Source organism: Mytilus trossulus, chromosome 7 (assembly GCF_036588685.1).
Source record: "Mytilus trossulus isolate FHL-02 chromosome 7, PNRI_Mtr1.1.1.hap1, whole genome shotgun sequence".
In the NCBI taxonomy this organism is placed as follows: Eukaryota; Metazoa; Mollusca; class Bivalvia; order Mytilida; family Mytilidae; genus Mytilus; species Mytilus trossulus.
Genome location: NC_086379.1, coordinates 20,222,461 through 20,247,765, shown reverse-complemented (window position 1 = coordinate 20,247,765; position 25,305 = coordinate 20,222,461). Strand labels below are relative to the sequence as shown.

General features: G+C 32.7%; 1 protein-coding gene across 1 annotated transcript in view; it reads left to right on the top strand.

Annotated features, from left to right (window-relative positions):
- The first annotated feature begins 10,053 nt into the window (after positions 1-10,053).
- LOC134726228 (NADPH oxidase 5-like) overlaps positions 10,054-25,305 on the top strand; it is a 31,677-nt gene continuing 16,425 nt past the window's right edge. Inside the window, exons 1-4 of the mRNA XM_063590630.1 lie at positions 10,054-10,185; positions 12,250-12,355; positions 12,742-12,892; positions 13,222-13,432. Of these exons, the coding sequence (XP_063446700.1) occupies positions 10,082-10,185; positions 12,250-12,355; positions 12,742-12,892; positions 13,222-13,432 (572 nt within the window). The 5' untranslated portion in view covers positions 10,054-10,081. The remainder of the gene's footprint in view (positions 10,186-12,249; positions 12,356-12,741; positions 12,893-13,221; positions 13,433-25,305) is intronic.

Genomic DNA, 25,305 nt, shown 5'->3' with positions numbered 1-25,305 from the left:
AAAATATGATGTAGACTTGAAAGTAAATTTAAAAAAAATCAATCGTTAAAAAAGCAACCGTTGTCTATTTCAAAACCTGATAAATTTATTGCTGTAAAAAACATCTCTCAGTTATTCTTTATAAATAATATTCAAAAGACTTAGTGTGTATTCAATGCATATTTTAACATTCTTACGTAATTTCAAAACTCTTAAAAATTTGATAAATATATTGCTGTCATAAATAAAACTGTCCGTACGGTTATTCTTATCCGGGTATGACTTATAAAGTGTGTTTGGTTTTTTTTATTAATATTTGTTTTTTCGTTGAAACAATATAACATCCTATTACTGGTTCTTTGAATAATAGAAAAAAGCGATTCCTACTTTCTACTCTAAAAACTTGAGAAATATATTGCTGTCAATAAAAACTGTCACTTATTATTTGTACATGATATTTATAAAAAAAAAAAACGAGGTATATTTAAACATTCTTAAGTAATTTAAAAAAAAAACATCAATCGTTAAAAAAGCAACCATTTCTACTTCAAAACCTGATAAATTTATTACTGTAAAAAAAAAACTGTCAGTTATTCTTTTTATTACTTAAAAAAAACTGTCAGTTATTCTTTATAAATAATATTTAAAAAGTATTTGTTCAATGTATATTTAAACAATCTTACGTAATTCAAAAACATATCAATCGGTTATATTGTTTGTTGAGAAAAAAAAAACAATGTTCTCTTATTGGTCCTTTAAATAAATGAAGGAAGCGATTTTTACTGAGAAATGTACTGCAGTCATATTTAAAAACTGTCCGTTGTTCTTATCCGGATATGATTTATTTATAAAGTGCTATTTATCATTAATTATATCTATATCAGCTTACGTAATTTAAAAACATACTAACATTCAGTTATTTTTTCGTTGAAACAATATAACGTCCTCTTTTTGGTTATTTGAATAATAAAAGGAAGCATTTTCTACTTTCTAATCTACAAGTTGGGAAATATATTGATGTCATAAAAAAATATGTCAGATATTCTTTATACATGAGATTTATAAAGTTTCTTTTGATGTATATTTGAGTATTCTTACGTAATTTTAAAACACATCAATCGTTAAAAAAAGCAACCAATCTACTCCAAATAACTTGATAAAGGTATACCTGTAATAAAAAAAACTGTCAGTTGTTCGAATATGTATAATATGTATAAAGTGGTCTTTTTTCAATGTTTATTTAAACATTCTTACGTAATTAAGAAACACATCAATCGGTTATTTTTGTTGTTGAAAAAAACAGTGTTCTTTTATTGGTACTTTAAATAAATGAAGGAAGCGATAATGACTACATAATTTTTCTTATTAAAAATATTGAGAAATGTATTGCTGCCATAATAAAAAAAAAACTGTCAGTTATACTTTCTATATGTATAAAGTGTTTTTGCAAAGTAAATTGTATCTATATATTTAAACATTCTTACGTTGAAACATTATACTGCTTTCTGATTGGTCCTTTAAATAAATGAAGGAAGCTAAAATTTCTACTTACTACTCCAGAAACTTGAGAAATTGCTGTCAGAAAAAAACCACAACAATCGGTTATTTCTTGAATGAAACAATTACGTGTTCTCTTATAAGTTCTTTAAAAAAAATCAAGGAAGCGATTTCAACTTTCTATGCTAGTATAAAAAATGCCTTGCTTTGAAATTCATACAATCTTTTTGTCAATGTATATTTGAATCCTTGTACGTAATACAAAACCACTTTAATGTGTAATTCTTAAGGGGAGGGTAACAATGCTATATTATTAAAAAGACAAAAAACGGAGTTATTTCTACTGACTTATTTAAAATATTGAGAAATGTATTGCTGTCCAAAACAAATAATGAAGTAGTTGTAAACTATCGGGTATTAGCATCTTTAACTCAAGCTAAGTTATTGAAATCTTCACAATTTAAGCATTTTAGTTAAATTTTAGACGAAAGTGTCCGCATTTCTCTCTCTCTCTCTCTCTCTCTTCCATGCATTCCCTCTCCACTCACACACTCTCACACCCTCTGTCTCTCTCTGACACACTGTATCTCTTTTCTCTCTCCTCTCACACATACCCACTCTCTCCTCTCACAATCTCTCTCTCTCTCCTCTCACATATACCCTCTCCTCTCTCTCTCTCACACACTCTATCCTCTCACACACACTCTCTCCTCTCTCTCACACACACTCTCTCCTCTCTCTCACACACACTCTCTCCTCTCTCTCACACACACTCTATCCTCTCACACACACTCTCTTCTCTCTCTCACACACACTATCTCTCCTCTCACACCCTCCCTTTCCTCTCACACATACCAACTCTCTCCTCTCATTCACACACACTCTGTCTCTCTCCTCTGACACACTGTATGTCCTTTCTCTCTCATCTCACACACTCTGTTCTTCTCTCCTCTCTCACACTCTCTCCTCTCTCTCACACACTCTCTCTCCTCTCACACCCTCCGTTTCCTCTCACACATCCGCACTCTCTCCTCTCCTCTCATACACACTCTCTCTCCTCGCACATACCCACTCACTCCTCTCCCACACACTCTTTCTCCTCGCACATACCCACTCTATCCTCTCGTCTCACACACACACTCTTTCTCTCTCTCGTGCACTCTTTGTCTTCTCTCACACACTGTCCTCACACACACTCTCCCTCCGCTCACACACAGTCTCAACCTTTCGCCAAACCCTCAAAACTATCAACTTTCGCCCAACCTTTAACATTAGCCAAACTCTTCACTTTGGGCCCGCCCTGAATATTACCCGACCTTAACATACTTCACTATCTTACCCTTAACCCTCTCAACCCTTCGCATACCTATCCCTATATACACCTCACTATACCTACATATAACCATACTTACCCGTAACCACCCAACACATAACACCATTTTCCCATGCCTGCAGGACACTTAACCCTTACTCCTATACATGACCCGAACTCCTCTCCAGTGAATGCTCTGTATATGACTGTTTCCCATCCACATGAGAAATATCAATATAACACAGATTCAAAATGGCTATGACAGTATAGGTGTTCTACTCCTTCAGGGCTGTGGACACCACAGTCCATCGGGGAGGACTCCACTGTCTACCATTGTCTGAGAAAGGTTGGTACTCGTCCCTTCAGTTGACCTTCATTAGGTATGAGTACAACACTATACAAGAAAATCTATGCTTTTTATTGCAATGAAAATATCATACTTTACCGGTCTTTAAACATTTTACAATTTGCAATATATACTTGCATGAAGAACCAACTTTTTTGTTTTCATTTGCATATCACTTTTTTTTTTAATTCTTGACCCTTTTTATTTTTCAGTTAGCTCAACAATTCCTTAGATTTTGTATGAACAAAAAATATTAAATGAGATGAAATAAAGGGTGCTAACTGTGACAATCCTTAAGTCATTGTTAATATATAAAACGTAACAAGTATACGCTAATTAACCAATTGCACAATGTATGTTAATATCAGTTCACTTGTTATCATAGTAATCACTGAACTGTAGAAATATCAACTGAACATTAATATCTTAAATTTTTATTTTTATTATAAGGATTTGTCTAATGATTAAAAGTGGTTATATAACATTTTTTTATCTGACGCTCAAAAACTCTGTATAATAATATCAGTCCCTATTGTTTCCTATTATCTTTGGTTGGCCCATTCATTCATCATATTTGTGATTCTTCAGTCATCTCTTGAATAACATTTTTTTATTGTTGAATTCAACTGCACTTATTTGTATTCATTCTTCTTGTAATGTCTTTTTTTTTATAGCCTTTTAATTCAGCATTTTCGTTGGATACCAATTTCGTTGATTTCGTGGTTGCATGTGAACCCCCAATTTGAGGTTCAACATATTATCTATAATTAAATATCCACGAAAATAAATGAATTTCAAGTTGTCAGGTTTGTGATTTTATCTAGTAGGTCGTTGATTTCCGCTTAATGTATTTCGCACATTAGTAATTTTCAACAAATTATTTCAATCATTAATAAAAATCGTAATGATTACTTTATTATGAGTTTTATCAATAACAGTCTCTCCGAATAGAATCCCGCTTTTGCTACGTTCTCGCAACGATGGTACAGCGACCTTAACGATACGATATTACCACGACTTAGTGCGCTCTCACTACCCGCTACTACGACCTGATTTCGATTCGACCGCACCATATTCAAAGTTGGCCATGCTCATCACGATCTTGAAGACCTCTACAATCGTCAAAATTTGCATCTTTTTCACAGACCGTAGTGCGATCTGTCTTAAACTTTAGCTGTACAATGGAACATATGGTAATGCAACCAGAGTATAAATCTCAATAATCGAAAATTAAACTCTAGCTATCCTAGGTATATTTTCACAATTATACCATGGTTTTGTTGTATAAGGTAGTCAATAGAAAAAAAAATATCAAGACCTGGTAGCGGCCGTCTGAATTTTTTTATAGGAACAACAAAGAAAGTGTTGGGCGACTATTAAGCAAATTGCCCGCTTTGCTTCAGCTGATATAAATGAATGTTTAGGGTGGGAATTGAACCCACATACACCATCTCCGTTGTCCTATATTTTAAATGAACCATGATTCGCTCCAAAATCAAACAAATTAAGTTTAAAAAAAAAAATATAAATGTGTTAATAATCCAACTGTTTAGGTTTAAATTTTGTTAAAGTAACAAACTAAAATATATGATATACACAATTTTCAACAGCGAAAGATGCAATAGGTTTAAACAGATATTTCATATTTTTGGGATAATTTTGCGGGGTTTCGTGAGGTTTTTGACGGGGCTTTTAACAAAAACTATGGTATCATTTACGAAACACCACAAAACTATCCAAACGATATGAGATATCTATAACTTGTACTATTGATTTATCTAAAACAAAATCATGTACCGTACTTGAAATATATTAAAATGCAATAAATTTGTAATCACCGACCGTTAAGTGTTAATTCGGTTTCTTTAATGCGGAGGTGCAAAGAAAGCAACAAAAAATGTGTTTTTTTAAAGCAATAATTATATACTTTTTTTTTCTTTTTAAGTCGAAATAGAAAATAAAAATAAAGTTTGAGTACATGTATCAGTAATATAAAGATTGTATTCGGACTTCTTTTACATTAAAGAGTATTAAATACAAAGAGTGTCGTCATGCTATCCGTTAAATTGTTCCAATGCGGATCCATACCAGTAGAGTGGGTATGAATTTTAAAAGTATACTGTAAACATTGCGGAACAAACGTCACTTTGACCATTTAAATGGTATAATTTATCACAAAGACCCGGATTAAGAAATCAAATAATTTGGAAAGATATATGATATGACGGGTTACGATTATTGATATCTGTGGTCAATTAATCACATTCGGAAATTTCCAAATATAAATATGACACTTACGTGTTGTAGTGATTTCGTTGTGGAAAAATCAAAATAGATACCGAAATATGCATCAATTACATCAACTATAATACGTCAAAATTCCAATGTATATTAATAACATTTAAGTCATTTAAGTAAACATTCATATAAAAAGGTAGGTCCTTTGTTATTAGAATATGTTGTAAGATTATGATGAACGGGATTACACGTGTTAGGCCGCTTACGATCTCAGAATTAACTGAAAGTACATGTATAGATATTGGTGATACTTATACCTCGAGGTAAATTAAATGTTTCAAATTGAATATTTACTTTGTGTAATTAATTTTTAATCTGCTCTTGATCATAAATATGCATGAAATATTTGCTACTGGACATTAAGAAATAAATATTGTTATGCAACTGTACGTGCACATATAGATATTGGAGATGCTTACACCTCTGTAATGTTTCCATTTAAATACCTTAATTCTGTAATAAATTGAAATTTGTGTTTGATGCAAAAAAAATGCATGGCATATTTATATAGACATTAACATTAAGAAAGCTTTTCTTTTCACGCAAAGTACACACATACATGTAGTTATTGGATATACTTATAACTCTAGTCTAGGTAATGTTTTTAAATTAATTCATTATAATTAAGTGTTTATATGTTCTTGATGACCATGGCTTGATATACTTATAACTCTAGGTAATGTTTTTAAATTAATTCATCATAATTAAGCGTTTATATGTTCTTGATGACCATGGCTATGCATGAAATATTTGTCACTAAACATTTAGAATTTCAAAGCAATTATTTATTAATGTTACTATACAAATACACAATTCTGTTATTGATTGACATTGAATCTGTTCTCGGTCTTAAAAATGCTTTACTTATTTGCCACTGAACATTAAGAAAGAAATAATTGTATTTATCTGAAAGTAATTGTAGTCATATTGGAAATACATTATACATCTCTAGGTGATGTTTCAATTTGAATAACAGCTTTTTGTAATAAATTAATATGTTCTTGATCCTGAATATGCGTGAAATATTTGCCACTGTAAAGTTACATATTCTACTAATATTAATTGTTGATCTGTTTTTTCGATTTTGAATATGCATAAAATATTTGCCATTGGATATTTAACTTTCTCAAGTAATAAATTGTTCGTTTTTTCTCGACCCTGAATATGCATTACATATTTTTCATGAAGTTATTTGCCACTGGACATTACGAAGCCAATAATAAAAAATGATTTCTTTTTCAATTTTAAGCATTTAAAGTATGAGAGTGCAACTGTTTGAGTAGAACATAAATAAATTTATCCTGCAATTGGGTGTCCTACTATATAGACACAGCCCTACAGATATCGCTATGCTGTATCTGTATACTATACAGATATCGCTTTAAAGCTCCGCCCACTGCCGGACTGAGTATTGTTTGAACCTGTGTGACCTCAGAATGTGTATTCCAGTTGCATTCCAATGATGCTGACAGTTGTCGATTTCAAAACTTGAATGTGTATGATTGTGTTACAAAATCAACCATGTCAATTTCAGCATGCATGTTTAGTGAATGTCAAGTCTGAAGCGTAGGACAACTCGTACACTTCTGTTTCTTTGACAATGTATTTTTATTTTTTTTTACTGTTGAAAATAGTTGTTATGTTAAAATAGATAATTATTCGCCTTGAGCGATGCATTAGTATTGACCATTACAGATTCTTTTTTGCGAACCCGTCTTCAGCGTAATGTGTGATTTTGATATTACTACGCGGGCCTCAAGGGATTTCAAATCGAAAATAAATGCTAAATATATTAGTTTTTGTGTCTTTCAAAACACAAATAATATACAGAATTAATTGCAGGATAAAGACAATAACTGTTTAGTGTCTTTAAATATCAGCTGTATTTGTACTCGGCTCGAAACAGGTGTAGTAGCTCGCTAAAAGCTCGCATACACCTTGTTTCCTAGCCTCGAACAAATACAGCTGATATTTAAAGACACTAAACAGTTATTGTATATATAATCATTGCAAAAGCATTGATTATTGATTTCGTCATGTCCAGTTGCAAATATGAAAATAAAGGCAGAATTATTTCTTGATATAGTAGTATTAATTTATTTGATGAAAACCAAAAGTACTTGTTTTCAAAATAAAGTCTTTCGTACAATGTACCTATTTTTTTCTGGTTAAACGAATAGTTGTTTGAAATGTACTAGAATGTTTAATAAAAAATTGCATCCTCCATTCAACCAACTATTGTACAAATAATGTCTTATGTTAATCCGCTTCCATATTGAGCAGACGCCACGGTATCTCTTTTTCTGTAAGGGTTACTTGTGAGGACCGCGTTTAAGTTGTGACGTTTTCTTTTAAATAAAAATAAGAGAGAACTAGTAAGTAGTTTTCAGCAACTAAACCATTAAAGTGCAGGGTGTAAACAGTGTCGCTTTTTGTCCTGTTTCTAATGTTAATAGAAATAGTTTTTTTTTATATTGTTCCTCAATGTACATTCTATTCAATTAACATTTAATATAAACATAGATAAAGGCAACAGTAGTATACGGTTTTTCAAAGTGATAAATCGATATATAATTTTCTAGTAAATGCTAACTTTGAAAACTTCGACTTTTGAACGGTGACGAGGTCAAAATATATCATCACCCTTTAATTTTAATATATATACTTGTAACTATGTAACTATGATTTGTAAAGTAAATGTAAATAATAAACTTATATCAAAAATGTTTAGGGTACCCGTGGAATGTCAAATATTTAAGGAATTATTATTTTGACATGTAGGAGGTAAAATTAACTATATGAGACAAACAACATCAACTAGTAGTCTTCTAAGACGAATTAGTTTTATTCATTGTTGAAGCCGAATATTGTTAAGTCGGGAATAAAATGCCTAATAGGAATTTACAAGCATGATATAGAGACGTGCCTCGAAAACGGCACACTCAGTCATCTTTTCGGTTTAATTAATATCGGTGATAAATATCTTAATTCTATGATTTGTGAAACTTCAAATATTTTTTTAACAAGGTTGTTGCAAAAACAAAGACTTTTCTGTCTTCTACTTCTACCATTTTGCGGCCACCATCAATTTACTGATTATTTTGCCACTTTTGGATTTACCATGGCATAGATATTATGTCGTTCATGGATAGCTGCAGACCGTTTGGCTGTGCAGGATGTATAAATACAGAGCCTCATCAAGTCGCAATGATGATGCATACTTTAAAAAATCTCCGTTTAGGGTACACATTTTCATAACGATAATAAAAGTTTGGCCAACTCGCTTATCCCGGTTTGTCTGTTTTCCAGATTTGTTCTCGTCATGAATGCGCATGAAATATTTGCAACTGGACATTACACAAGTAGCAATCAACCAAATACACAAAATTATAACATATACATAAAATTGAGAATGGAAACGGGGAATGTGTCAAAGAGACAACAGGTCTTCAATGTAGCGAGAAATTCCCGCACCGAGAGGTGTCCTTCAGCTGGCCCCTAAACAAATATATACATGCATTCATAACTCAATTTGACAAGCATAAGTTTTTACAGGAACAATTTGGACATTACAAATCATTGATTCATTTGTCTTAGGGTAATATTTCCAAGTTTGTTCACCTTTTCATCAATTAGCGTACAAATAACCAATAACAAACATATTGCAATAGGGCTTAATGAATGTACTATAATAATAAATCAATTTATATTGTAAATTATAATTATCTATACCTATAGGGATCCTTTAAAAGTTATTGCGTTAACAAGACTATTTTCATATTACAGTGTGTTGATTCCGGTGTAAATAATTTTTACCAGGTTACCTTCTGTGTGGACGGGCATTTTAGAACTCGGTCAAGAAAACATTAACATGACTGTGTAAAATCGAGCTAACGATCGGTGCATTTTCTGGGGGGAAATAATAGTTTGGTGTTTGGAAAACAGTTTAATAGATGTCCCTTCATTTCACTGATTAAAAGCTGGATTTTGATTATTTTCTCAATCCTGCAGCGTTGATGTATTATTCTCTATTCTATAAAACTGTCAAACTCCACCCAGTCTCCCTTGCTTAATTTGAATGAGAAACCTTGTTCAGATTTAATTTTCTCTCGTATTAAACAGAAAAAGTTTCAATTAAAATTTCCACTTGTTTAATATATGAGGTTTTAGTTGGGCTTTATAGAATAGGCTAAAGGGAGAGAGAAAAGACAGAATAAAATGCCTAAGAATATAAAGAAGTAGTCTAAGAGACCTTCTGCAGTGTGCATTTTTGTATTATGTCATCATAAAACCTGTTCTGGTCGATGTCTTTCTGGCACTTTAAAGTATAAGGAATCTTTTTGAGTAGTTATAAATCCTGCTCTCTTCAATGTCTCCCTCACCGTGTAATACTTTCGGTCCGAACAAAACAATTGTAGTATAAATGATTTTTATGTTTATTTTCAATTACAAATAAAAGACTGAAAGCTATAAAACGATTTAAACTTTAAATCAAACGGGTGTGAAAGTTAATTTAAAAAATCCGTATACATATTTTTTTTAATTTAAATTAATAAAAACATTGATAGAATATAAATCCGATCTAAACATAAATTAAAAGTTATATATGAACAGACGAGACCAGTTTGGACGATCTACAAAAAAGAATAATGAAAGAAGTTCCGAAATTATGTGTCCAATATTTTATATCTAAAATGAAAACCGTTAAATACAAACCCATAGATGAGGATAACGATGATTCTTTGGATGAAAGGTAGGCAAATCAATTTTAGATTTTTATTGCGCATGTATATTTGGAAGAGAGATTCCACTGTTTCAGCATTTTAGTAAGACTAAAATTTTACCATAAATTTAACACATTTTCATCGAGAGCAACACTATTCTTGTATCATCACGATAATTTTTACTCTGACTAAATCAAAAGGACACGGTGCGTGTGTGTGTCAAATTTTATGTGTAAAATAAAAGTAGTTTTGAGGAAGTTAACAAATAAAAAAAGAATAAGTTAACATTTTGGCATAATGATTAAACACGGGTTATCCCGTGACATCAATCATTTTATTAAGAGTGTAACATAGATGATACCACATTTCTGATGGTTCGAATAAGGAATTTTTTATTCTTAAAATTTCATGAAAAAACGTTAATGACGTCACGGTCACATGATACAATTATGTCTATGTGGTGTTGGCAAACACTATCAGCTAATCACAGGATGCGTTATATCCAACATAACTCTGAGTTTTGCTTGAAATTTTAACTTTGACCTTTGACCCAAATTTAAGAAAATCTTGACCACTGTAGACAACGACGAAACCAATGTTTCAAAAGGCCTGTTCTCCTCTTTCCAATGATATTAAATGCAGCCGTGTTTTATTCCGTTTATCCAACGAGATGAAATTTATAAACTGCCATCCTCCTAGGTAAGAAACAGGGTGGAAAAAAAAGAATCCAAAATCTATTAGAATTAGATTGTTAAACGCAGGTTTTTTGTATAAAGCATAATTGCTAGTTTAATTTACAACATATAGATAATTATACTCGTTGATTGTCTTAAAATGTTTAGTGGCAAATAATTCATGCATTCATTTGTGATACTTTAAAATAAATATATCCTTCGTGTTTTTGACCTACAGCTTTTTTTTTTACATATTTAGTAGTGAAAGTAGATTACAAAGTAGGTATTTATTGAAGGCACTCTCTTTACAATAGTTTTCGGATTTAACATCCACTTTCTGATAGGACGAGGTTGCGTACTTTTACATCACAAACAACAAAACAGACGCTATATTTGGCAAGGGTTTTTCTTTACGGTTGGCCAGAGGACTGAATAGTTATTAAGTGATCATATTTGTTTTCTCATGTTTTGGAGTAGGACAATAGATGAAAGAGTAAAAGAAGAAAGAGATAACGAAATAGCAAATTTGTTTTTAAATGACAATACATTACACACTTAATATTGGTGGACAAGAAATTGTTATTTGAAGGCCAAATTTCAACTTAATTTAAGCGACATTTACAAATAAAGACTATATTTAGCATTCATAAAAAACACGTTTATGCTTCATATTGACACTTTCGGGGGAATGGGAACATTTGGACGTTGAAAAAACATTCACGATTTAGCGCCCTTTAGCAACTAGACAAGTCATGGTTATGTATTGTAGTTCAGTGACTTTACATGTTTAGACGCGTTATTGAGACACCGGACACGTTTGAGGTGATGGACATGTTTCTGGGTGTTTCATATATATTCTGACAAATTATTGTACTATTCCAGAACCAGTATTCTACAGTAACTTGGTATGTTACACAGTACCACAGTTGTATAGTACTGTTGAGGTACACTACATTATGTAAGACTTGTTTTTCTATAATTATTTGATACTGAAACTATAATATATACTGGACAGGTACACATGAGTTTTTGTACCTAAAATGTACCACATAATAGAAGAAATAAATTGGTTACTTTCAACTTGAAACTGAAAGTACAAATCCAGTACAAGAAAATTATAGTAGTGAAATAGTGGTCAAGTGTGAGCATATTATTTGGATGCAATTGAGTATCTCAATAAGGCCCACATACGGTCATATGTCAGCTTCATACATATATGATATATGATCTATATATACAGGAAAAAAACGTTTCTTTTGACTGAATAAATGTACTTTACAAATAAAATTAACAAATTAAAAATGAAAAATGAAAAAAAAAAATCAATCAAAATAAGATTTCAGCGAAGACGGCTGTTCTATCAAATTGGTAAATGAGGAGATATTCTTTTTTATATTAACCAAAAATTGTCTTTTTCAGCGAAGATGATCGGTGGGTCAAATTGGTCAACACGGAATTTCAAAAGTTTGCAGAGGATGGAAGACTCTGTACAGAAAATTTTAAGAAAGCATTACGACTTAAAAAGGTAACGAACCAATTTGTTAAATTTTATATTGTCACAAATTTAAAAACTAACGAAATCAATGCATTTGATTGAAAGTGTTGAAAAATTTTAAAAAAAATATGTTAACGCTGTTCGCGAAACAAAATAGACTCAGACAAGAATATATAACCCCTCCCCTCATGGAGCTAAATTGTTGCTTCATAAGTAAGTATACAGAAAAAGACAAAGCATATCTAGAGTCTTATATAACTCGCATGACGGCACGTCTATATACAGTGTAATGTATGTATAGCAAAATGTGTCATGTGTCTCTTTTTGTTGCCATCATAGTTTCGTTTGAATTGTTTTAGTTTTTATTTATGTTTGATTAATTACTTGTGTTTATGTTTTTTGTATTTTTGTTGTAGTCATTTTTTGGTGAGAGGTTCTTTGCACTGTTTGACACCGATGGCAGCGGGGATATTGAGTGTGAAGAGTTAATTAACGGACTACGCATGCTCAAGAATGGAACACCTACGCAAAAATTAAAATTTCTCTTTGATGTTTTTGACGCAGACGGTAAATATTTGTTGAATAAGCAAAATTGTAATTAAAATTATCTTTATATTCTGTCGCAGAAAGCCTGAAACAAGTTTAGCAATCCGGCTTACTTTTTAAACGCTTAATATTTCAGAGGATAGAAGATTTTGATCCTTTATTCTTTGTACATGGTGACTTGTTAAGTTATTTGGGGATCAGAATAGTTTACGAATAAACCATATCCCCCCCCCCCCCCCCCCTCCCCTTGAAGTTAAATTGTAGTTCCTTTATCCGAAATGAATGTTATAATTTCCGTTGTGTGTGTTGTTGTTTTTACGATAGTCACCAATTATTTTCAAACATTTTAGGGAGTGGAACAGTGGACAAGTACGAAATGCGAATGGTTTTGAAATCATGTACGGAAGAAAGCTCACTGACTTTGTGTAACGAAGATATAGATGAGTTGACCTCGGTCCTGTTTGAAGACGCGGATGTTGATAACAGCGGTGAAATAACTTTTGATGAATTTCAGTCGTCCCTTGAAAAACATCCGGGTTTGATTGATGATATGACGTTGAGGTAAATGATAAATTTTGAGGTTGAGAATATATTGGACTCGCGATATGCATGATTCCTACAATTCGTCTTTTCAGAATATAAAGGATTATGGGTAGTCTAACTGTCCGTGCACCAAAATGAAAAGAACTTTACAATTAAAAACCAATTGTTCAGAGAACAATTGAAGGTCTTTCCATCAAAACAATGTATTTTGATATGAAAAGTTGTGAAACTAAGTTTAAAATGTCATTTCAATCGTCAAATGATAGCTCCTAGTAAGCTGATTCCAAAAATATATTGTTTCCATACATTTTTTTTAAATAAGGGAGATAATTTGTTACTTCCGGTTTAAAAAATGTTACTTCCGATTATATTTGAATATTTACTTGACACTGATTCCAAAAATATCTGGTTCTATATACTTTTATATGAATAAAGTACAAAAAAATAGCTACTTCCGGTTTACAAAAAGTCACTTCCGGTTGGTTTTTTTCAAGGTTAAATGGTTTGATACCTTTTTCTAAAAGTTGTATATCTTTATCATGTATACATATATAATAAAAGCAAAGGTCAAAATCTAGAACTTCAAATTAAGCTATGACCTTGAGATCAATTTCAAGGTCATAAACCAAGGACCTCAAATCAAAAGACCATAGGTCTTAATTATATTTAGTTAATGAGTTATATCACCAAACGCGTATTTTTAAATACAAGAGGGGAGAAAACTCCCTTTTACATTCAACGTACGCTTGCAATCAAAATTTACATCTTACGACATGTCGCAACTAACAATTTAGTAAAAATAATTTGTTGATATCTTATACAGTCTTTGGATATAAGTGAAAATAAGCCAAATTCAAATATTAGAATATGACCTTGACCTTTGACCTTGACCTAATTTTCATTTTTTGGGACCAAGGACCTCAAATCAAAAGATCCTAGGTCTCTATCACTTATGATTTATAAGATAGAAATTCATATCACTTATATCAGATGCATAAGGGGAAATAACTCTCATATGGAGCGGTCATATCTCTTCGGTCAAAATAGGACAAATCATGCGAAGGATATAACGAGCAATTTTGTAAAATAAATTTGTCATAATCTTTTACGGTTGCGAAGGAGATGCGATAACAAGGAAAACAGTGTTTGGGGAGATAACTCCTACAAAGAAAAGTATTCGTTTACGCAGGGTAAATTTCAAAAGCGCATAAACTGTTCCATATCATATACAAAATATCTAAGCGACATATTGCGAAACAAATGTTTATCGCAAGAACAAAATTAGGCGGAAGAAAAAAAAAAATAATCAGAAGAAAAACAATAGGTCTTTCCACAGAAAAGTGGAAAGACCTAATTAAAGTTCAATTCTTCTTGAATAATTGATAGGTCTTTCCTTCCATTTTCTTTTAATTATACTGTCATAAATAAATATATCATATATATTGATTGATTAATTTATTGATTAGTTGGTTGGTTGTTTGGTTGGATGATTGGTTTATTAATTAAACACTTGATATAGGGTCTCTTGAAACAAGCGAAAAAAAGAGACCTTGGATTCCGTATTAAACACATGAAACGGAAACATGCATTGATTGATTGGTTGGCTGGTTAAACACGTTGGTTGGTTAGTTAAATACGTTTGTTAAACATGTTGATTAAACACGTTGGTTAAACATGTTGGTTAAACACGTTGGTTGGATAGGCTCAATTAAAACAAGCGAAAAAAAACCTTGGATCCCGTATGAAACACATGAAACGTGACATGCATTGATTGATTGGTTGGTTGGTTAAACACGTTGGTTGGTTAGTTAAACACGTTGGTTAAACACGTTGGTTAAACACGTCGGTTAAACACGTTGGTTAAACAAGTTGGTTGGATAGACTCAATGAAAACAAGCGAAAAAAAAAAACCTTGGATCCCGTATGAAACACATGAAACGTGACATGCATTGATTGATTGGTTGGTTGGTTAAACACGTTGGTTGGTTAGTTAAACACGTTGGTTAAACATGTTGGTGAAACTCGTTGGTTAAACACGTTGATTGATTAAACACGTTGGTAAAGGTCAATTAAAACAAGCAAAAAAAACAACCTTGGATCCCGTATGAAACACACGAAACGTGACATGCATTGATTGATTGGTTGGTTGGTTATACACGTTGGTTGGTTAGTTAAACACGTTGGTTAAACATGTTGGTTAAACACGTTGTTTAAACACGTTGGTTAAACACGTTGGTTGGATAGGCTCAATTAAAACAAGCGAAAAAAAAACCTTGGATCCCGTATGAAACACATGAAACGTGACATGCATTGATTGATTGGTTGGTTGGTTAAACACGTTGGTTGGTTAGTTAAACACGTTGGTTTAGCATGTTGGTTAAACATGTTGGTTAAACACGTTGATTGGTTAAACACGTTGAGAAGGTCTATTAAAACAAGCAAAAAAAACAACCTTGGATCCCGTATGAAACACATGAAACGGAAACATGCATTGATTGATTGGTTTGTTGGTTGGTTAAACACGTTGGTTAAACACGTTGGTTAAACACGTTGGTTTAACACGTTGGTTAAACACGTTGGTTAAACACGTTGGTTGAATAGGCTCAATTAAAACAAGCGAAAAAAAAACCTTGGATCCCGTATGAAACACATGAAACGGAAACATGCATTGATTGATTGGTTTGTTGGTTGGTTAAACACGTTGGTTGGTTAGTTAAACACGTTGGTTAAACACGTTGGTTTAACACGTTGGTTAAACACGTTGGTTAAACACGTTGGTTGGATAGGCTGAATTAAAACAAGCGGAAAGAAAACCTTGGATCCCGTATGAAACACATGAAACGGAAACATGCATTGATTGATTGGTTTGTTGGTTGGTTAAACACGTTGATTGGTTAGTTAAACACGTTGTTTAAACACGTTGGTTTAACACGTTGGTTGGATAGTTAAACACGTTGGTTAAACATGTTGGTTTAACACGTTGGTTGGATAGGCTCAATTAAAACAAGCAAAAAAAAAACCTTGGATCCCGTATGAAACACATGAAACGGAAACATGCATTGATTGATTGGTTAGTTAAACACGTTGGTTGGTTAGTTAAACACATTGGTTAAACATGTTGGTTTAACACGTTGGTTTAACACGTTGGTTAAACACGTTGGTTAAACACGTTGGTTAAACACGTTGGTTGGATAGGCTCAATTAAAACAAGCGAAAAAAAAACAACCTTGGATCCCGTATGAAACACATGAAACGGAATTGATTGATTGATTAATTGATTGATTGATTGATTGATTGATTGATTGATTGATTGATTGATTGATTGATTGATTGATTAATTGATTGGAATTCAAACACACATAAAACTGTTTAAATAGTGCCAAAAAACACATAATTTGATGACCTTGACCTTTGACCTTGTAACCTTCGTCAAGGTCATTGCTCCACAAGGTCATTGCAAAAGACCGTATGGGTCAAGGACCTTTTGTTAAAGAGTTTTGCCTAAAAATGGCTTTTAAAAAACCATCAATGGAAGTTATGTCCCTTACATGATGGTAAAATCAGTATAGTCATAATGTAAAAAAGTTGCCCCTTGAAGTACCAATCATTTGCAACTGCTTAATTTTTCTGTATCTATAACCGTTCAATAGTTATAGGGAAATGAAAAACTTTTGAAAATCTAAAATATGACCTTGACCTTTGACCTTGACCTATATTTTCTAGTTTTGGTCCAATGAACTCAAATCTGAAGACCCGCAGTCTTTATGACTTACGGTTCATGAGATTTATATGCATATCGAAAATTTAAATATTCAAGGGGAAATAACTCCTATAAAAGGTCACTGGATCGCTTCGGTTAAAGTTATTTGAAGTTGTAACTTTTGGCAAGGAACATTTAAAAAAAAAACATTTGCCGCTAAGTCTTATAGTTTATGAGAAGTAGTGATAACAGTGTTTTTTGTAATTGGGGAGATAACTCCTATAAGGTAAACAGTAAACCTTGGTTATTCTAATACAAGATAGATATTATACCTCCGATACATGATACCAAAGATCATTTGGATATGTTGCGTACTTTTCTTGATTTTGGACTTTGAAAACGGACGAGGAAAAAGAATAATAATAATAATAATAATAATAATAAACAAACGAAATACAGTAAGGTCTTTCCATTTAAGAAAGGAAAGACCTTAATAATAGGGAAAAAACTGGAGTTGTCGTTCGTTTAACGTTGATAGGATAGATAGCACACAAACTACATTCAGTTGTAAGTGGAGGGTAAAAAAAATGGGGGGGGGGGGGCAAAAGGGGGTCTCGGGGATTTTTTTTTTTTTTTTTTTGTATTAACGGAACAGAATGGTTAAAAAGGCCTTTTTACAATATAAATCAATTGCTTTCAAAAAGCAATTGTAAACGGTCTTTCCCCCTTTGAAACAGATTGATTGGGGGGGGGGGGGGTGTTTGTTTGTTTGTTTTGTTTGTTTGTTTGTTTGTTTGTTTGTTTGTTTGTTTGTTTGTTTCTGTAAGGGGTCTAGTATTGTGTTACCGGAGAAGTTTCATGTTTAGTTTGGAAAGTTTTTATTTTATTTTAGGTCCAGCGCGCGCGCCAGATTGAGGAGACACCACGTGACGCGTGTTTATATTAAGAAAAACTTAGACTTTTTATTTCTCTTTAGGTCGGGACGTTGGACAGACAACATCTATAGAGATGGAATGTACAAAATGTAATTTCTTTGGTCATTATAGGAAATTGACATTTTGATCACAGTTCACCAGCAGTGCATGATTTGGATTTATTTGATCCGGTGTAACTTTAAAACACGTTTAAGGATTATTTTCTTAAAATGTACATTTTTCAGCACCAGTTTGTAACAGATAAGTTTTTCAATCCAAGAGCGGACATTTTTATTGTAGGATTTCATTGAGAATTACGGACCTAGCAAGCGATTTTTACGGCATTGCCATTCTTTTTCTCTAGGAAAAGTCTTGAGAGATATCGGCACCACGTTGTTTTATGAACCTTTAGTACATGTATGCCCTGCTGACTGTAAATTTTGGGATCGATTGGACTTGTAGTTTCAGAGTTTAAGTGATAACAAGGTGGTGGATTTTTTTTTTCAGAAGAGATGTAAGAACAATATTAAAAGTCAATTGTTCATGAACAATTGCTAGGTCTTTCCTTTTTTCTTTTATTTATTGCCTTCTTAGTTAAAAAATATATGGTTTCTAAGGACTTTTATGTTCATAACAAGTGGTTGCTAAGGACAAAAATCATTCATAAGGATAAAAATATTACTGTTAGTATTAAAAATGTCATATGTACTATTCATAGTATTTAAAGTTAAAAAAATAAGTGATTGTTAAGGACTTATATGTCGTTGCTAGGGACAAAAATGTCATTTCCAGTATTAAAAATATCATATTTATATTATCCATAGCCTTCTAAGTACAAAAATATATGGTTGCTAAGGTGTTTCATGTCGTTGCTAGGGACTTGAACTCTGACCTTGACCTAACTTTGTAGATCTTATTATGCTGATCATTATTGCAATTCAAAGTTTCTTTCTATCTCTAACCACTTTTGGGTTATAAGCAAACAATCATCATTTCGGACCCCAAAAACAGTTTTGGTGCCCTAGTTCCATAACAGTTGGTCCAATGATTTTAAACCCAACATAGCAAATGTAGATCTTAACAAGACACACATTTCCTCCGTTACATTTTATCAGCCATCTTTTACGGTTATTTAGGAAAGCCGATAACAAGCTAAGGTCAAAATCTAGGTCATGACCTTGACCTTTGACCTTAGGTCAATTTTCATGTCCATGTCAATTAATGATCATTGGTGATAATCCTAGGTGGCTACAATTTACAGTTTCTGAGTTTTAGTGGCCAACCGAAATTTGTTAATTTTCAAAGGGGCATAACCCTACCAATGAGTCGTTGAATCTTTCAATTTAAATGTAACGAAGCACAAGGGTCTGTTCCTGAACAAATTCCACCCTTTGTTTTTTTTCTACCTATTATGGTTATGGAGTTAGAATGATAACAAGGTTTTTGGTGTTAGGGGAGATAACTCCTATAAAGGAAATGTTACGGGGTCGTGCCCTCACCACAAGATAGCTTTTGGTCAACCGATACTAAATACCTAATATCATTTCAACATGTCGCGTACTTGTTTTGGGAAATTTCGTTAAAGTTTGGCGGAAAGAATAATAATAATAATAATAATAATAATTAAAAACCAATTGTTCAGAGAACCATTGATGGTCTTTCCACTAGTAAGGATTTTTTTTTATAAGAAAATATTAAAAATTTGGTTTTAAATGTCAATTGAACCGTCAAATGACAGCTTATTGTACGTTGATTCCAAAAATGTATGGTTTCTATGGAAAAAGATATAGATAAGGGAGATAATTGTTAACTTCCGGTTCAAACGACGTAATTTCCGGTATAGTTTGATAGTTTAATTGACACTGATTCCAAAAATATATGGTTCTATATACTTTTACATTTATTTAGAACAAAAAATAGCTACTTCCGGTAAACAAAAGGTCACTTCCGGTTGGCTTTTACAAGGTCACATTGCTTGCAACCTATTGCAAAAAGTCCCATGTCCTTATCATGTATACATATGAGGTAAAAGCAAAGGTCAAAATCTAGAACGTTAATTTTGCCAATGACCTTGAGCTCAATTTCAAGGTCATCAACCAAGGACCTCAAATCAAAAGACTTTAGTCCTCTACTTTATATTGTTTATGAGTTATATTACCATACATATGATATTAGATATAAAAAGGGGGAAAACTCACGTCAAATGTCTACGTACCCTTTCGACTAAAATTTATGTGTTACTACATGTCGTAACTAACAATTTTATGAAAATATTTTGTCAATATCTTATATGATTTCTGAAAATAAGAGATAACAAGCCAAAATCAAAATTTTGATCATGACCTTGACCTTTGACCTTGACCTCATTTTCAATTTTTTGGACCAAGGACCTCAAAACAAAAGACCCTAGGCCTCTAACACTTATGGTTTTCCAGTTAAAAATGCATATCACTTATATCAAATATAAAAGGGGAAATAACTCTCATATGGAGTCTCCGGATAGCTTCGGTCAAAACAAATCAAATCATCCTGAGGATATAACGAGCAATTTGGTAAAATAAATTTGTCGGTTTCTTATACGGTTGCGAATATTAAGCGATCACAAGAAAAACAGTGTTCGGGGAGATAACTCTTACATTGAAAAGATTTTGGTTACTCGGTGTCAGTTTCAAAAGCGTATTAATTGCTCGATATCATATACCATATATCTAAGCGACATCTTGCGAAACAAAAAAATTGCGAAGGATCAAAAAGTTGGCGGAAGAAAAAAAATAATAATAATAATAATAATAATAATCAGAAGAAAACCAATAGGTCTTTCCACGGAAAAGTGGAAAGACCTAATAATAATAATAATTAAACTGTCAATTGTTCTTGAACAATTGAGAGGTCTTTCCTTTTGTAATGTAAAATACATGTCCCAATAGACGTAGAATGTATTGAAAAGCTTTAAAACACACTGAAAATCCTTTAAATAAGGTTAAAAACACTAAATTCGCTATATGGGACATGACCTTGACCTTTGACCTTTTGACCTTTGTCAAGGTCATTAGTCCCCAATGTTATTGCCGAAGACCCCATGGGTCTAGGACCTTTGGTTATAAAGTAAAAGCTGATTTTGTCTTTCCAGAAACCTAAAACAGGTGTTATGCCCCTTAAAAAAATGTCAAATCTCTTCGGTCAAAATGTAACAAAGTTGCGCCGTAATGACCCAAACATTTTCCACTATTTAAAACTTTTGTAAGTATAATAGTTGCTGAGATTATCCCATAACAAGGTGGTAGGTCAAAGGTCAAGGTCAACATACACATTTGACCTTGAGTTATTTTTCAAAGATACATGAATTGATGATGAATGGTGAAGATCCTAGGTGTCTACGACTTACGGTTTCTGAGTTTTGGTGGTCAACCGACACCGGTTAATTTTCATAGGGGCATAACCCTACCAATGAGTCGTTGAATCTTTTCGATCCAAATGTAACGAAGAACCGGGGTCTGGTCCTGAACAAATTTCACCCTTCATTTTTTTTCTATCTATTACGGTTACGGTGTTGGAACGATAACAAGGTTTTTGGGTTTCGGAGGGATTACTCCGAACCGACAAAATATTTCGACTCACAGGGTGAGTTCCGGATAGGTATTCATGACACCGATACAAAGTGTGAACATGAAAGCGACACGTCTTACGGTTAACGCGGCTAAATTTGTCAAAGTTTGGCGGAAAAAGAATAATAATAAATATAAATCAATTGCTTTCAAAAAGCAATTGTAAACGGTCTTTCCCCCTTTGAAACAGATTGATTGGGGGGGGGGGGGGTGTTTGTTTGTTTGTTTTGTTTGTTTGTTTGTTTGTTTGTTTGTTTGTTTGTTTCTGTAAGGGGTCTAGTATTGTGTTACCGGAGAAGTTTCATGTTTAGTTTGGAAAGTTTTTATTTTATTTTAGGTCCAGCGCGCGCGCCAGATTGAGGAGACACCACGTGACGCGTGTTTATATTAAGAAAAACTTAGTCTTTTTATTTCTCTTTAGGTCGGGACGTTGGACAGACAACATCTATAGAGATGGAATGTACACAATGTAATTTCTTTGGTCATTATAGGAAATTGACATTTTGATCACAGTTCACCAGCAGTGCATGATTTGGATTTATTTGATCCGGTGTAACTTTAAAACACGTTTAAGGATTATTTTCTTAAAATGTACATTTTTCAGCACCAGTTTGTAACAGATAAGTTTTTCAATCCAGGAGCGGACATTTTTATTGTAGGATTTCATTGAGAATTACGGACCTAGCAAGCGATTTTTACGGCATTGCCATTCTTTTTCTCTAGGAAAAGTCTTGAGAGATATCGGCACCACGTTGTTTTATGAACCTTTAGTACATGTATGCCCTGCTGACTGTAAATTTTGGGATCGATTGGACTTGTAGTTTCAGAGTTTAAGTGATAACAAGGTGGTGGATTTTTTTTTTCAGAAGAGATGTAAGAACAATATTAAAAGTCAATTGTTCATGAACAATTGCTAGGTCTTTCCTTTTTTCTTTTATTTATTGCCTTCTTAGTTAAAAAATATATGGTTTCTAAGGACTTTTATGTTCATAACAAGTGGTTGCTAAGGACAAAAATCATTCATAAGGATAAAAATATTACTGTTAGTATTAAAAATGTCATATGTACTATTCATAGTATTTAAAGTTAAAAAAATAAGTGATTGTTAAGGACTTATATGTCGTTGCTAGGGACAAAAATGTCATTTCCAGTATTAAAAATATCATATTTATATTATCCATAGCCTTCTAAGTACAAAAATATATGGTTGCTAAGGTGTTTCATGTCGTTGCTAGGGACTTGAACTCTGACCTTGACCTAACTTTGTAGATCTTATTATGCTGATCATTATTGCAATTCAAAGTTTCTTTCTATCTCTAACCACTTTTGGGTTATAAGCAAACAATCATCATTTCGGACCCCAAAAACAGTTTTGGTGCCCTAGTTCCATAACAGTTGGTCCAATGATTTTAAACCCAACATAGCAAATGTAGATCTTAACAAGACACACATTTCCTCCGTTACATTTTATCAGCCATCTTTTACGGTTATTTAGGAAAGCCGATAACAAGCTAAGGTCAAAATCTAGGTCATGACCTTGACCTTTGACCTTAGGTCAATTTTCATGTCCATGTCAATTAATGATCATTGGTGATAATCCTAGGTGGCTACAATTTACAGTTTCTGAGTTTTAGTGGCCAACCGAAATTTGTTAATTTTCAAAGGGGCATAACCCTACCAATGAGTCGTTGAATCTTTCAATTTAAATGTAACGAAGCACAAGGGTCTGTTCCTGAACAAATTCCACCCTTTGTTTTTTTTCTACCTATTATGGTTATGGAGTTAGAATGATAACAAGGTTTTTGGTGTTAGGGGAGATAACTCCTATAAAGGAAATGTTACGGGGTCGTGCCCTCACCACAAGATAGCTTTTGGTCAACCGATACTAAATACCTAATATCATTTCAACATGTCGCGTACTTGTTTTGGGAAATTTCGTTAAAGTTTGGCGGAAAGAATAATAATAATAATAATAATAATAATTAAAAACCAATTGTTCAGAGAACCATTGATGGTCTTTCCACTAGTAAGGATTTTTTTTTATAAGAAAATATTAAAAATTTGGTTTTAAATGTCAATTGAACCGTCAAATGACAGCTTATTGTACGTTGATTCCAAAAATGTATGGTTTCTATGGAAAAAGATATAGATAAGGGAGATAATTGTTAACTTCCGGTTCAAACGACGTAATTTCCGGTATAGTTTGATAGTTTAATTGACACTGATTCCAAAAATATATGGTTCTATATACTTTTACATTTATTTAGAACAAAAAATAGCTACTTCCGGTAAACAAAAGGTCACTTCCGGTTGGCTTTTACAAGGTCACATTGCTTGCAACCTATTGCAAAAAGTCCCATGTCCTTATCATGTATACATATGAGGTAAAAGCAAAGGTCAAAATCTAGAACGTTAATTTTGCCAATGACCTTGAGCTCAATTTCAAGGTCATCAACCAAGGACCTCAAATCAAAAGACTTTAGTCCTCTACTTTATATTGTTTATGAGTTATATTACCATACATATGATATTAGATATAAAAAGGGGGAAAACTCACGTCAAATGTCTACGTACCCTTTCGACTAAAATTTATGTGTTACTACATGTCGTAACTAACAATTTTATGAAAATATTTTGTCAATATCTTATATGATTTCTGAAAATAAGAGATAACAAGCCAAAATCAAAATTTTGATCATGACCTTGACCTTTGACCTTGACCTCATTTTCAATTTTTTGGACCAAGGACCTCAAAACAAAAGACCCTAGGCCTCTAACACTTATGGTTTTCCAGTTAAAAATGCATATCACTTATATCAAATATAAAAGGGGAAATAACTCTCATATGGAGTCTCCGGATAGCTTCGGTCAAAACAAATCAAATCATCCTGAGGATATAACGAGCAATTTGGTAAAATAAATTTGTCGGTTTCTTATACGGTTGCGAATATTAAGCGATCACAAGAAAAACAGTGTTCGGGGAGATAACTCTTACATTGAAAAGATTTTGGTTACTCGGTGTCAGTTTCAAAAGCGTATTAATTGCTCGATATCATATACCATATATCTAAGCGACATCTTGCGAAACAAAAAAATTGCGAAGGATCAAAAAGTTGGCGGAAGAAAAAAAATAATAATAATAATAATAATAATAATCAGAAGAAAACCAATAGGTCTTTCCACGGAAAAGTGGAAAGACCTAATAATAATAATAATTAAACTGTCAATTGTTCTTGAACAATTGAGAGGTCTTTCCTTTTGTAATGTAAAATACATGTCCCAATAGACGTAGAATGTATTGAAAAGCTTTAAAACACACTGAAAATCCTTTAAATAAGGTTAAAAACACTAAATTCGCTATATGGGACATGACCTTGACCTTTGACCTTTTGACCTTTGTCAAGGTCATTAGTCCCCAATGTTATTGCCGAAGACCCCATGGGTCTAGGACCTTTGGTTATAAAGTAAAAGCTGATTTTGTCTTTCCAGAAACCTAAAACAGGTGTTATGCCCCTTAAAAAAATGTCAAATCTCTTCGGTCAAAATGTAACAAAGTTGCGCCGTAATGACCCAAACATTTTCCACTATTTAAAACTTTTGTAAGTATAATAGTTGCTGAGATTATCCCATAACAAGGTGGTAGGTCAAAGGTCAAGGTCAACATACACATTT